The 12,317-nt window shown below is 47.1% G+C and overlaps 1 protein-coding gene across 1 annotated transcript in view; it reads right to left on the bottom strand.

Annotated features, from left to right (window-relative positions):
- Positions 1-11,981, bottom strand: part of CACHD1 (cache domain containing 1) — a 203,066-nt gene extending 191,085 nt beyond the window's left edge. Inside the window, exon 1 of the mRNA XM_055305410.1 lies at positions 11,417-11,981. Coding sequence (XP_055161385.1) covers positions 11,417-11,662 — 246 coding nt within the window. The 5' untranslated portion in view covers positions 11,663-11,981. The remainder of the gene's footprint in view (positions 1-11,416) is intronic.
- Positions 11,982-12,317: the final 336 nt, after the last annotated feature.

Raw genomic sequence — 12,317 nt, 5'->3', positions numbered from 1 at the left:
TCAATATACATGTACGCCAAAAAAGAAAGAAAGAAAGAAAGAAAGAAAGAAAGAAAAAAAGAAAGAAAGAAAGAAAGAAAGAAAGAAAGAAAGAAAGAAAGAAAGAAAAAAAAAAAAAGAGTCCAAGCTTCCCTGACAGTCCTATTAATTTATTAACTCCAGGGATCTCAATCCATAACAAATATGATTGGTTCAGAATCAGTACAAAGTCTGGTCTCCTGTCACGTGTCCCCTAACCCTGCCTCAAGACTACAGAAGGTAAATATTCCCATTTCACAGGCAGGTCAATGAAGCCAACTCTGGACCCAAGAACCAAGACTGCCAAAAACTTCAATCCTCCAGGCTTTCCCCAAAACCAACCAGGTTAGCAACAAACCAGTGACCGTCCCCTAGCTAGAGGGGAGATCAAGAAGCAAAGAGCAAAACAACCAGGCTCTCTCCCATAGTAGCCAGGGGTGGGCCTCATTCAGAGGCAACACTATCCAAGTAGAACACAGTACACACCCCACTTCAGCAACCCCTGCTTCTGGGCTGCCAGGAGAGGCCGTGGCTTTGGAAAAAGCCAATCCAATAAAAGTGGATGAAATTAGGACAAAGGAGTCCTGTATCTTGGCAGGGGCACAGGGAGCAATCCAAATGGACAAAAACAGGCCATGAAGTTTCACTTGAGTTAGCAAATAATTGGATGGACAAGAAAGCCAACAGATTTTTCCTGTACCTCTTATTTTCTAGAGATGCACACCATAATCACAGAAAAACTCTTAAGAATATTTAAAATATACATATTCTACCAGTAAAGCAATATATACTCAAATCACTTATAAATATTATCACATTTGTATTAGAGAGGTGATATATTTCAAAATTTCCTAAAGTATCTTTTCATGGTTAAGACACAGCACAGTTACTGTCAAGGTTTTATGGCATCCCTGTGACTTTTTTCACCCCCTGGATAGAATCCTCATTTTATTTTCAAGATACATGGGACATGAAGACTATTTTAAGCTGGTTAATTATTTTATATACAGAGGGCAGACTGATGAATCTGTACTTCGCTGTATTTATGGATTATTAATTTCTAGCCATTCCGCTTTTGAATCAAGATTTCTTTAAAAAGAAAGTTGGCCATCATATATTAGACTCAGTTTGTCGTGTTTCCTTAACATACGCCTTATCAGCTCTGCCACAGCTGAAGGGATTCCAAATTGCTTTATGACACACTTGGATTTTCTCCCACTAATAATTCCTCCTTCCTGCCCATGACTGGCAGGCTTCTTCCACACTGCAGTAATGCGGGACAGCTAATTATCTACCAATCCACCTTGCTATTCCGCACTTGGCAACTTTTATCTGCACAGGACAGCTGCACTCTCCGTGTTTGAAGTAAAATGTCAGTCTCTGCTAACGCAACAAGACCTACATCACTAATGATGTCTCTACACTTTGAAGAAACAACTCAAAGCCTAATTAAAAATTCAGATTCATTCTCACTGGCTTGCCGATTTTCACTGCCCTTCCACCAGGGCCTCAAAGTTTTGTGGGTTTTTTTTTTTTATATACTCCATGCAAAAATAAAACCTAAAGAAAATATCTAAAAGGAATATAAAAATTAAAAAAAAAGTACTACAGTCTTGGGCCTTGACAGAGTCTTTAAAATAATTGTTATGGTTGGAACAGAATCAAGGCATTATCACACACAACAGATAACAATTTTCCCACTGGCTTCTTCTCTACAATTATAATAAAACACACTATTTCCAGGGAAATACGGATTATAAGTTACTTTTCAGTGATCCACGCGGGTACTTAGGTGTTGGAATTTTTCTAATTATAATTAAATAATTTGACTATATAAATCTGAAGGAGGAGAAAACTCCTTTTGAACTTAAAGAAGGTAAAGAGGCATGCAAGTGACATTTTATTTTGTTTCATTATCCAATAACTTCTCCAAAGTAATAATACTATTCTTTTTCTCTTGATGAATATTGAAAACAAGAAAAAAAAAAAAAAAAAACCTTTATACTCCTAATGACTAGGGAGATGTAAGTCCTGGAAGTCCAAAATAGAACCCTGCCTGAAAATTACAGGTGGAATTTCCTTCTGTAGCCTTTACATAAACAAAAAACAAAAAAACCCAAAGTGTTCCTCCCTTCAAGTTTTGTTTTCTTTTTATGGTTAACCTTTTTAATAAAAAATTACTTGGCAGTGGTAAAGTTCACAATTATAAATAAACTGAGCATTTAAATTTGCTCTTTAGGGACGCCTGGGTGGCTCAGCGGTTGAGCGTCTGCCTTGGGTTCAGGGCGTGATCCCGGATCAAATCCCACATTGGGCTCCTGCATGGAGTCTGCTTCTCCCTCCGCCTATGTCTCTGCCTCTGTGTCTCTCATGAATAAATAAATAAAATCTTTTTTTAAAAATTTTGTTTTAAAAAAACTAACAATATTGTATTAAGTCTCAAAATTTTTTTCATCTGTGGTTCACTGACTTCTAGGCATTTAAATAGCAACTGATCAAAATAAACAAAAACCCAGTCAGTTGTCAAAGTCGACTATCAGCTTTATGTATCCATAAAATAACTAAGCCAAACTCCTCCCCCAAAGGAATATAAAGGTCCTTAATTAACTTTCCATTTTAAGGCAAAATTTTCTTGGAAAAACGGAACTCCCACAGGACAGTATTGTATAAAGGGTAAAAACAAAACAAAACACGCACGTCTTAAGATCAACACTTGAGTTCTAAGTCCCCACTTATTACTGGTGTGGTCTCCAGAGTCACTTCCCTGGTGGGCCTTAGTTTCTCATCTGTAGAAGAAGGGAGGTAGAGGTGACTTTCTCTCTTGTCCTTCCCAGTCTTCATGACACCCAGTGATCTGAGGAGCTGAAAAGGTCAGGGATAAAATGTGTGCCAAGGGCAGGCCTTTGAGCCTGGATTTGTACAACACCTGAGGGCAGATCACAAGACCACAGTGGAAAGTCAGACCTGCCTGCTTTCCCGCCAGAAGCAGGGAGCCCACAAAGCCGGCCCTCCCTGAACTGGAGTTGGGGAGGCAGGACAAAGCTATGGAGCGGACCCTAGCAGCTGGTGGCAGCTGGTGTCTGAATCCTAAATCACTTCAGCTGAGTTTTCTAGGTACCAAGCTCTCTCCAGATTCCTAGGTCCTTTCCCCCCCAGAGTACATCACCAAATACAGGATACCCGGGCACAAGCAGCAAGTTCCCAGCTCAAACACTGATAAGCTACAGCCCATCATGTTGAAACAAAGGGGAGGACCTATTTAAGAAAGTGCGCACGCAGAAAAACCATGTGCTGGCCACAGTGTTTGAGCCCTAATCTGACCACTGCCCAGAGGTCTACCCCAGACCGTTCAGTCGCTCAAGGCAATAGTTCCTTTCTTGTTCAGCCAGTGTAATGGGGTATTCTTTACCTGCCATATAAAAAGTCTTGAGTGACACGAAGGATCTGAGGATCCTACAACCTCTATCTACTTCTCCGACCTCTTCCCGCCCTTTCCTGCCCTCTGGCTCTCCAAACCCAAAACCTTAATCCCAGTTTTCCATTCCTCAAAGGTGCCATCACAAAGGGGCCTTCTGGGAACTCCACTCTGACCGATTCATTCCTTCCACCTTTTTTGGGAAGCCTTCCAGGAGAATCCCTCTCCACCCCCTAAATACTTTCCCCAAGCATCCAGGAACCCCACTCTCATTCATTGCATTGGAAATTAGCTGATGGAGATCTCAGATATAACCAAACATAACATTCAATAATTATTTGCTTATGATAACAGAGAGCTCATCTCCCAAAGCAATCCAATGGAGAAGTCTTTTATCAGAAAGCTTTCCTTTGGGATCCCTGGGTGGCGCAGCGGTTTGGCGCCTGCCTTTGGCCCAGGGCGCGATCCTGGAGACCCGGGATCGAATCCCACATCGGGCTCCCGGTGCATGGAGCCTGCTTCTCCCTCTGCCTGTGTCTCTGCCTCTCTCTCTCTCTGTGACTATCATAAATAAATAAAAATTTTAAAAAAAAAGCTTTCCTTTATTACAGAAACTCATTTCTCCATAACCTTTATACACATGCACTGATTTTTACCTCCCGGAGCCCACTGAGTAATTTCAATCCAGTCACTGCAAATTGGAGGCCTCTGGCCTGATCCAGCCTGAAGACAGGTTTGGTTTGGCCCACAATCTTTGTGGATTTTTTTAAAAAATCTGAATTGGTTGCCAACATTTTTAGGAATCTAGAGTTTTGTCTAAAAACCAGATATCCATTTTCTCTTGAAAAAGTCATGTGGCATCACCAGACCCACGTTGCCAGCGGGCAACAATTGGAAGACACTAGTACCCGCCAGTTTACAACAGCCGGCACCATTCCCCACTGACCTACCTCACTCGCTTTGTCCAATGGACCCCTGTTAGCCCAAGGTATAATCTAGACCCCATATTCTGGCATTTGTTTCTTTCTATTCTATTTTGACCCACAGAAACTGGTTTAGCCTCCCTGAAAAGACAAGAGCTCCCAGAGGGAAAGCACTGGGTTGTTCTCTGCCTCTCCTATGCTCTTCCAGCCTCCAAATCTGCACTGAGGCACCCACTAAATATTTGCTGATAGACTCTTCAGGAGACAAAAAGGTATATAGTCCACCTTTTCCCCTTCAACCTCTTACAGCTTATCTTGCCTTGTCCCTTTCTCACTCTGCCTCCTCTGGAAGGGGCAGAGAACAGATGTAAAGAGAAGATGTGGTCCATGATGCAGCAAATACATGTGCAGAGACTAGAAGCTGCCCACTAAGAAACAAACATCCTCAGAGCCTTGGGTAGAAAGCCAGACAGCTTGTGTAAGGGACAGGGAAAAAAGGGTCCCAGAGAAGGCCCTCCAGAAGAAGCCTGGGCATTACTTCTGGAAGGTTGAGGAGGTTGCTGAGCAAAGATAAAGATACCATGTGTAAGGAGCTGGAGGGGCCCTAGTGATGGTTTTGCTAAAAAATTCAGGCATGTCCCCATAAAACACTTTAAAAATATATAGCTTCCAAATATTTGTCTATCTGTGGATTGTTAAATTCCATATACTAGTATGCCATTATGCATATTCTAAAACATTTTAAAATATGGAAATAAGGATGCAATTTATTCTGGATGGAAAAAAAAAATAAAGTATGGAATAAAAGGGGAGATCTGGAAGTTGCTTCAAAAACAATTGGGGGGATCCCTGGGTGGCGCAGCAGTTTGGCGCCTGCCTTTGGCCCAGGGCGCGATCCTGGAGACCCGGGATCGAATCCCACGTCGGGCTCCCAGTGCATGGAGCCTGCTTCTCCCTCTGCCTGTGTCTCTGCCTCTCTCTGTGTGTGTGACTATCATAAATAAATAAAAATTAAAAAAAAAAAAACAATTGGGGAGTGAGTAGAGGCATAGGCAGAGAGAACAGTGGCCTGACCAGGCGTTGCTAACCGTCTAAGCTGGGTAAGAGGTACATGGGCATGGTTAAGCTATCCTCTTTCTTCTCCAAATCTTTGAAATGAAAAGTTTAAAAGTAAATACTATTAACAACAGGGCTAATCTTTTCTTCATAAACCCCAAAGAATGGTTTTGCACCACATCCCTAGGTCTGTGCACCCCACTTCAGTAACCCCTGGGACCTACCTCAGACCCCCCAAATCTGCAGGTTCTGAAGATTTGATTTTGGTTTCATTCAGGCTCAGAAGACTCGCAGGTTCTGTGTCTTAGCACTAAAAAGACAGTCTCATACTTCTGTTTACTGACTGTTCCTATGTTAGACCTTGTGCTAGACACTTCTCTTGTAAAAGATACTTCCCTTCGTTAACACAATCAATGAAACATGAAGACACTAATACTCAGAGCAATTCAACAACATGCTGGAACTTAAAGTTAATGACTTAGTGGAGTCAAAATTGTTGTTTCTGTTGTCCTTTTCATATTTCAAATTTCAGTATTTTTACACGAGGTTCAAGCAGATCCAAAATAAATCCCACTGCATGTAATACCAAAATTCCAGAGTTCTGCAAAGTTCCTGTCTGCTCATCCACTTAAGCTCAAGGAAGGAACTCCTCAAGCAGTAACCAGAAATAGCACCAAGTTATAAACTGTGAAACCATCTCCTTCCCCTCCCCCATACACCTCCAGACTCAAGCACAGTTGGAAGGAAAAACATAAGCACAGGAACTGATGCCAACCATGACAGGTATTAGTGGAGAGGAAGTGGGAAAGAGTATCAATGCACAACAGGGATAGTCCACCAGAAGTCATTTAACATGCTTTTCCTTGGTTCTCTCTTACCACATTCAATTCAGAGTCATCCATCAATTGTCAATTTTCTTCTACTCCAAATACTCGAGAGCAAGTCAGTAATTTTTCCCACTAGGGCTTATATTTTTACACAGGAATAGAATAAAACCACATTATTTCCAAATACAGGGGCTCCCCCCGCTGTAAGACATTCACTATTGCTTAAGTACACATTCAAATTATCCTAAAATATGACATTCCTGGTATAACAGACATGATTTAGGAGACAATTCAAATCTTACCTAAATAAAACTACAAATCAGCATGTGCTTATCATTAAGCCACCAAGATGTTTGTGTCCAATAACCACAGGAGCTCCAGGGTGATGGCCAGTGAGCTAGGATAGGAGGCCATATGAAGAGGTACAAAAGCCACAGCCCCATCCCTACTCATACCAAGTCCCTTTGTCCAGTGCCACCAAAGGGTAGGAGAACTGTCTGGTCAACTCCTGACCTGGTCAGCCTTCATGTTTGAGGCTGCTACTGTCAGGATTGACCTCTCTGTGTTCACGGTTCACTGAAAAAAACTGAGAGAGGAGTAACCAGCTTCCCGGACTTCACCAGAAAGGTTCGGGCAGCCCTCCTCTGCTCCCAGAATGCCTTGCTCCTCGCTCTACCACTATACCACCCACTGCATTCTACTGCCTCTGCCTCTTGCCAACCCCCTAAATCATGACGCCTTCTTTGTGTTGGTCTTCATCATCAGTCCAGAGCTTTTACGGGCACACACTCATTCACCTTGTTTGTATTCCCCGCTGAGTCTCCCCCAAGGCCCCTCACAGCACAGAAGCCCCCATGCCCAAAGCTTGCTGAATGTATGCAAAATGCATGCCGAGTTTATGCAGTGCTGTTCTGGTACATTCGGAGGCCTCCCTTTTCACTCTGAGCAGCAGCCAATCGTTTACAACTTTGCTCTAGGTTTTCACCCAGCACCTCATCCCAGCTGACCCTTCAGTCCGTAAAGTCACATCTGACCTGACTGCTGCCCTGTCTGAATTCGAGTCGAAGTTTCAGTTCGTGCTTCTCGTCCTTCTTCGGCCCCTACTGGAAGGGCCCTCCTCACCTCACCCCAGCCCCCGCTCAAGGCCCCAAAAGGCAGCTGTCTGACCAACCTGCTGGTAAGTCTGCCAAGTTCACAGGGACTCTGCCCAGCCCAGCAGAGCTGAGTTAGAGCTCATATCAAGGCGGGCAGACTGGCCATGTGCCAGTCATATAATGTTAAATGGGCCTTATAAGTGCCTGGTGAAATGGCTGCCAGAGCCAGATATGCCTCCTAACAAGCAGACATTGTTACTTAACCAATTTTCCCTTTGCAATCTTCCCTCCTCCAGATTACAAACTCCTCCAGGGCTTATGCCAGCATACCTCCTTATAACCCCCCTAGACACCTAGCAGAGGGTTCTGTGCACAGTAAGCTTTCAATTAGTATCTCTCCATTTACGAACCGCCACATCCACCAACACTTGGCCCAGCTGCGCAGGAACAAATGTCTTCACACGCACTATTTCCATTAAGTCCACAGAGCCAGTCTCTAGGAGAATCCATCATCCCCAATCTTGCAGTTAAAGATTGCCCAACTTGTAAGTGGCAGAGCCGGAACCCAGGTCTCCAAATACCCAACGTCAAGTCCTTTCTATGCCAAGACGCTGCTTGATTAAAAAACAAACAAACAACAAAACCCTCATTGCAGGAGGGAATAGGCATAAACAAGTTTCCCTTGCCACAGCCACTCTTTGCTCCCCACATCTCAACGTTGATGGCTTCACTCCACCAGACCCCTGAGGAGATGATGATTAGGTTTTTGACTTTTACCCATGATGTATGATGTCTGCTGCCAGGGGAGGCAGGGTTCAGTGGCAGCTTTCCCAGGGCACTGGCAAAATTAGTTGGTGCAAATCATCTGAAGATTTTTTTTTTTAATTTTGTCCATTACTACAAATGAACCACAAAAAAAAAAAAAAAAAAAAAACCTACCACCCAACCCAGGAGCGGGCGGCCTTCATGTGAAAACCTCTCCAAGAAAATCTTTAAAGATAGAGAAGACAGTTTGAAAAGCTGTCTATCAGCAAGCACAACAACCATGCCATGGGAAACTACAGTGCTGAAAGGCGGCCTGATTTTTGTTTTTGTAAAATTACCCCTTGCAACCTCCTGCGAGAAAGCAGTACGTGCTGCCATTCAAAAAGCGGCAACAGGCCTCATCTGAGTGCTACTTCACCATTTCTCAAAATTAAAAATGGTCTTTGGAGAATATGAGCAGGATCTGAAAGTCTGAAAATAGGCTTTTTACATATAAACTGACCTGCACAAAGTTTCTCATCGATATGGTCCTCTCCTGAAAGGTCTGCACAGTGCTTGAAAGGCCAAGGTCAAATGAAGAGTCAATCCTTAATGAATGGGAGTATTTTTTTTTTTTCCTCGCAAAGAGACATAACCTGCCCCCAAATCCCCTCCTATCTGCATAGGTCCTCCCCAGCCCCTCCCATCCATATACGAAGTCTGACCCTGGCTCGCCTTGACACCCACACAAGGCTATCTACCTCTGAACGACAGAAGAGCTCTACAGCTATAAAACCCAACATTTCACCAGGGAGGACTCTATAATCCTTACTTTAAATACCTAAACCCACGTAATTTCAGACCCATTGAACAAATCCCAGAGGTTTACAGGGGAAAACGTGAGACTCAAAATCTTTGTTCCAAGGGCCAAAAATCTAACCTGCCTTAGATTTTACAAGTATTCCTCCCCCTAAAAGCTGGCAGTCTTAACAAAATGAAGAGACTCTATCCCCAATTTTCCCAGAAGGAGGCAAGTGGCAGATCAATGTACAGCTCAAGGAGAGGAATTTAAATACAGTATGTGCTTCTCCTTTCAAAAAAAAAAAGGAGAGAAGCCACTTCACATTTTGCCAGACAAAACCCTGTCCCCAGGAGGCCAGCTTCCACAATGAGGTTGCAAAGGTGCTAGAAAGAGGCCAGTAGGGAGGAGATACAGGGCCATTTGGGCACACACCCCCCACAGATCAGAGCTTTTTTTTTTTTCTAAAGTGTCTCCTTTTCAACAGGGAAGCCTTTTAAAAGTACATTTGCTTTGGATTCCTACCTGAATGACAATGTGTTGGGATCCAATTTCACCTTTTGTCAAGGATCGGGTGAGAAATAGTAAAACTGCTGTCAGCATCTTAGAAAAAGGCCAAGTCCTTAGCTTATATGGGGAAGGGGGTGGGGGTGGGAAAGAGACTTAAGATCCCTTGTCCAGCCCTAGTGATGGGGTGAAGGTGACAAATGCCTCCTAATCGTATGAACAGTCTGAAACTGTGACATACTAAACCTTTGTTTTAAAAGGTGTCACTATGCAAAAACACAACTGTTTGTCCTCTGAACTGAAACATTCACCACTGGAGGGAAAATATCTTAGTTCCTTCCTAACATTTTAGTTCCATTTCCTCTAAAAGTCACCTCACTCCCAAGAACGGTCAACAATCATCAGAAAATGCATGTGGAAAAAAGTGTAACAACCTGAACCTGAAAAAAATCTGCACAGAAAAGGACAACTAAATGATGTATCCTAAAAAGCTTGGCTATTGTTATGCAAATGAAGAAATATCAGACTCTATTGCACTTCTTGGCCGGGAGTCTACAAATACAGAAATCACCTTTCAAGCATACCATCCACTCCTCAATCTCACCTAAAAACAAGCCCAACATCTTTCCCCACAGTGAGAGGGGTCTGCAGGGGTGGCTTTAGGAAAACTATCATCCTGGGAGAAGACTCGGTTGAGGGGGGAGGCATGATAGGGAGGAAGGTTTTTAAAGAAGAAAAAAAAAAAGACGTCGGAAACCTGAATCCCAAAGTGACTCAAAACACCTCGCCCGGTGGGAGGTGGAGGGGTGGTCACAGAAGACTAGAAATCAGAAACCTATTCTGGGAGCACATTCCAGGAAACTTTGCTCTTTCAAAGACCACATTTATCACCATTATTGTTATTAGAATGCAGAAGGGAATAGGTTGTTGTTGTTGTTTTTTTTGGGGGGGGGGTTGGTTTTTTGTTTGTTTTACATTGGAATGTTATAGCAAAGGTTGCAGGCTCTTAATGTCACCTCAACCTCTCCTAATCGACTGGGCTTTTCTGGCTAAGAAAAAAAATCATGGCAGGACAATCTCCAGGTGGTTGCTGCTCAGCAATCTTCACTACTGTCATTAGTAACACCTTCAGGATTAAATCTTAGCCACGGGCAATCTTTCTTGCAGAAGCCCCTTCCACCGCGGAGGAGGACCAACACCGTAAACAATCTGGAGAAATGGAAACCTATTCACGGTTTCCCCGTTTATGTGCACCAAAAAGGCACACACAAAACAAAAATCATACAGCGAACAGGGCGCAAACGACGACAGCAACAGCGGAAAGCAATAAAAAGAAATCCCCCCCCCACACACACACACACACACACCCAACCAGAGTCGAGAATCTACCGGGCCAGCCCCTCCCCCAAAGCACCCAGGCCGGGCAAAGGAGCGCAGGGTGCACTCCCGAGGCTTGCTCCGTGGGGACCAGGCGGCCCGGGAGCCGCCGCGCACGCCGCGGTGCCCTCCTTCCCGGTGCCCGGCCGTGCGCCTCGGTCTGGAGGACACGGGGGACGGTCAAGGGGGTGGGGCAGGGGATGGAAATCGGCCAGGCCAGGCGGGGCTGCGCGCCCCGGGATGGGTACACAAAGAGCCGAGGGGAGTTTGCAGGGATGGGGGGGCGGGGGGCGGTGAAGACAAGACCGCGGGGCGAAATACGTGCAAATTGGGGAAGGAGATTGAGAGGAGCCGCTGAATCCTCGCTGAGATAAAGGGGCTGGGGTGGGGGGTAGAACGGGTTTCGTGCAAAGGGCAGGAGCCTCTGCAGAGGAGAAAGGGAGAGGTACCTGTGTGCATGTGCAGGAAAGGAGCTGATGTGTAAGGGGGCGGCGGGGGGGGGTGTAGGTCTGTGCAGGGGGCAGAGGTGTCCGGCGGCAAAGGGGCTCCGAACGTACCGGAGAGGTGCGGGCACGGTCGTGGGACCCGGCTTGCGCCTAGGAAGGGGGAGGGCGGCATGCCCGGCAACTTCGGGGGTCGCAAAAGGGGCCGCTTACCTGCATGGTGACGACCCCCAGCTCCTCGGCCGCCAGCCTCTGCATCTGGCTCGCCAGCACTTGCGCCTCGTCCAGGATGGAGAAGTCGGCGTCGGCCGCGGCGCCCAGCAGCCAGCACGCGCCCAGGCAGAGCAGCCAGAGGGGCGGCCGCCGCGCCCGGGCCCCGGCCGGGCCGTTCGAGCCCCGGCAGCCGCGGGCCCGGGCGGCCGCCCCCGCCGTCTCCCCCTCCTCCGGCTCGCGGGCCATGCCGCCTCCCCCCACGCCCCGCCGACCGGCTCCAGGCGCCGGGAAGCGGGGAGGGAGCCGCGGGAGGTGCGCCCGGGGCCCGCGCGGCGCACCCCGCAAAACTTTCTAGCCCTTCTGCAGACGCCTCTGCGAGCCGCCGCGGCTCCCAAACTTAGGGGGCGCCCGGCTACGGCGCGGGAGCGCGGGCGGCCACCATCGCGGGCGGGAGAGGAAGCGGCCGCCCGAGCGCTCCCCGGGGCGCCTCCGCGGCGGGGCGGGGCGGGGGCGCGGGCGCGGGGCTTCCAGCCGGGGCTGCGAGCCGCCGAGCCTTCCCTTCCCCGAGTCCCGGCGGCGGCGGCGGCGGCGGCGGCGCCCGAGCTGCGAGCCTGGGCAGCCACCCGAGCGAGGAGGGAGGGGGGAGGAATTTAAAAAAAAAAAAAAAAAAAAAACAACCAGAGAAAGCGAGCAAGCCCGCGGCGGGGGGAATGGGAGGCGTCTGGTGCCACCACGCCGCTCCCCGGCTCCGTGCACTTCCCGGCGCGGCCGCCGCAGCGACTGCGGTGATTTATGGAAGGAGGGAGAGGGGCGGGGAAATTCCCGCGGTCGCCCCGCCCTCTTCCCCCGGCTCCCGCCTCCGAACCGGCCGGCCCCCAGCCGCGGCGGGGCGGGGGGCGGG

This window comes from Nyctereutes procyonoides, unplaced genomic scaffold (assembly GCF_905146905.1).
Source record: "Nyctereutes procyonoides isolate TBG_1078 unplaced genomic scaffold, NYPRO_anot_genome, whole genome shotgun sequence".
Classification (NCBI taxonomy): domain Eukaryota; kingdom Metazoa; phylum Chordata; class Mammalia; order Carnivora; family Canidae; genus Nyctereutes; species Nyctereutes procyonoides.
Note: the sequence above shows the minus strand (reverse complement) of the source record. Positions and strands in the feature narration are given on the sequence as shown.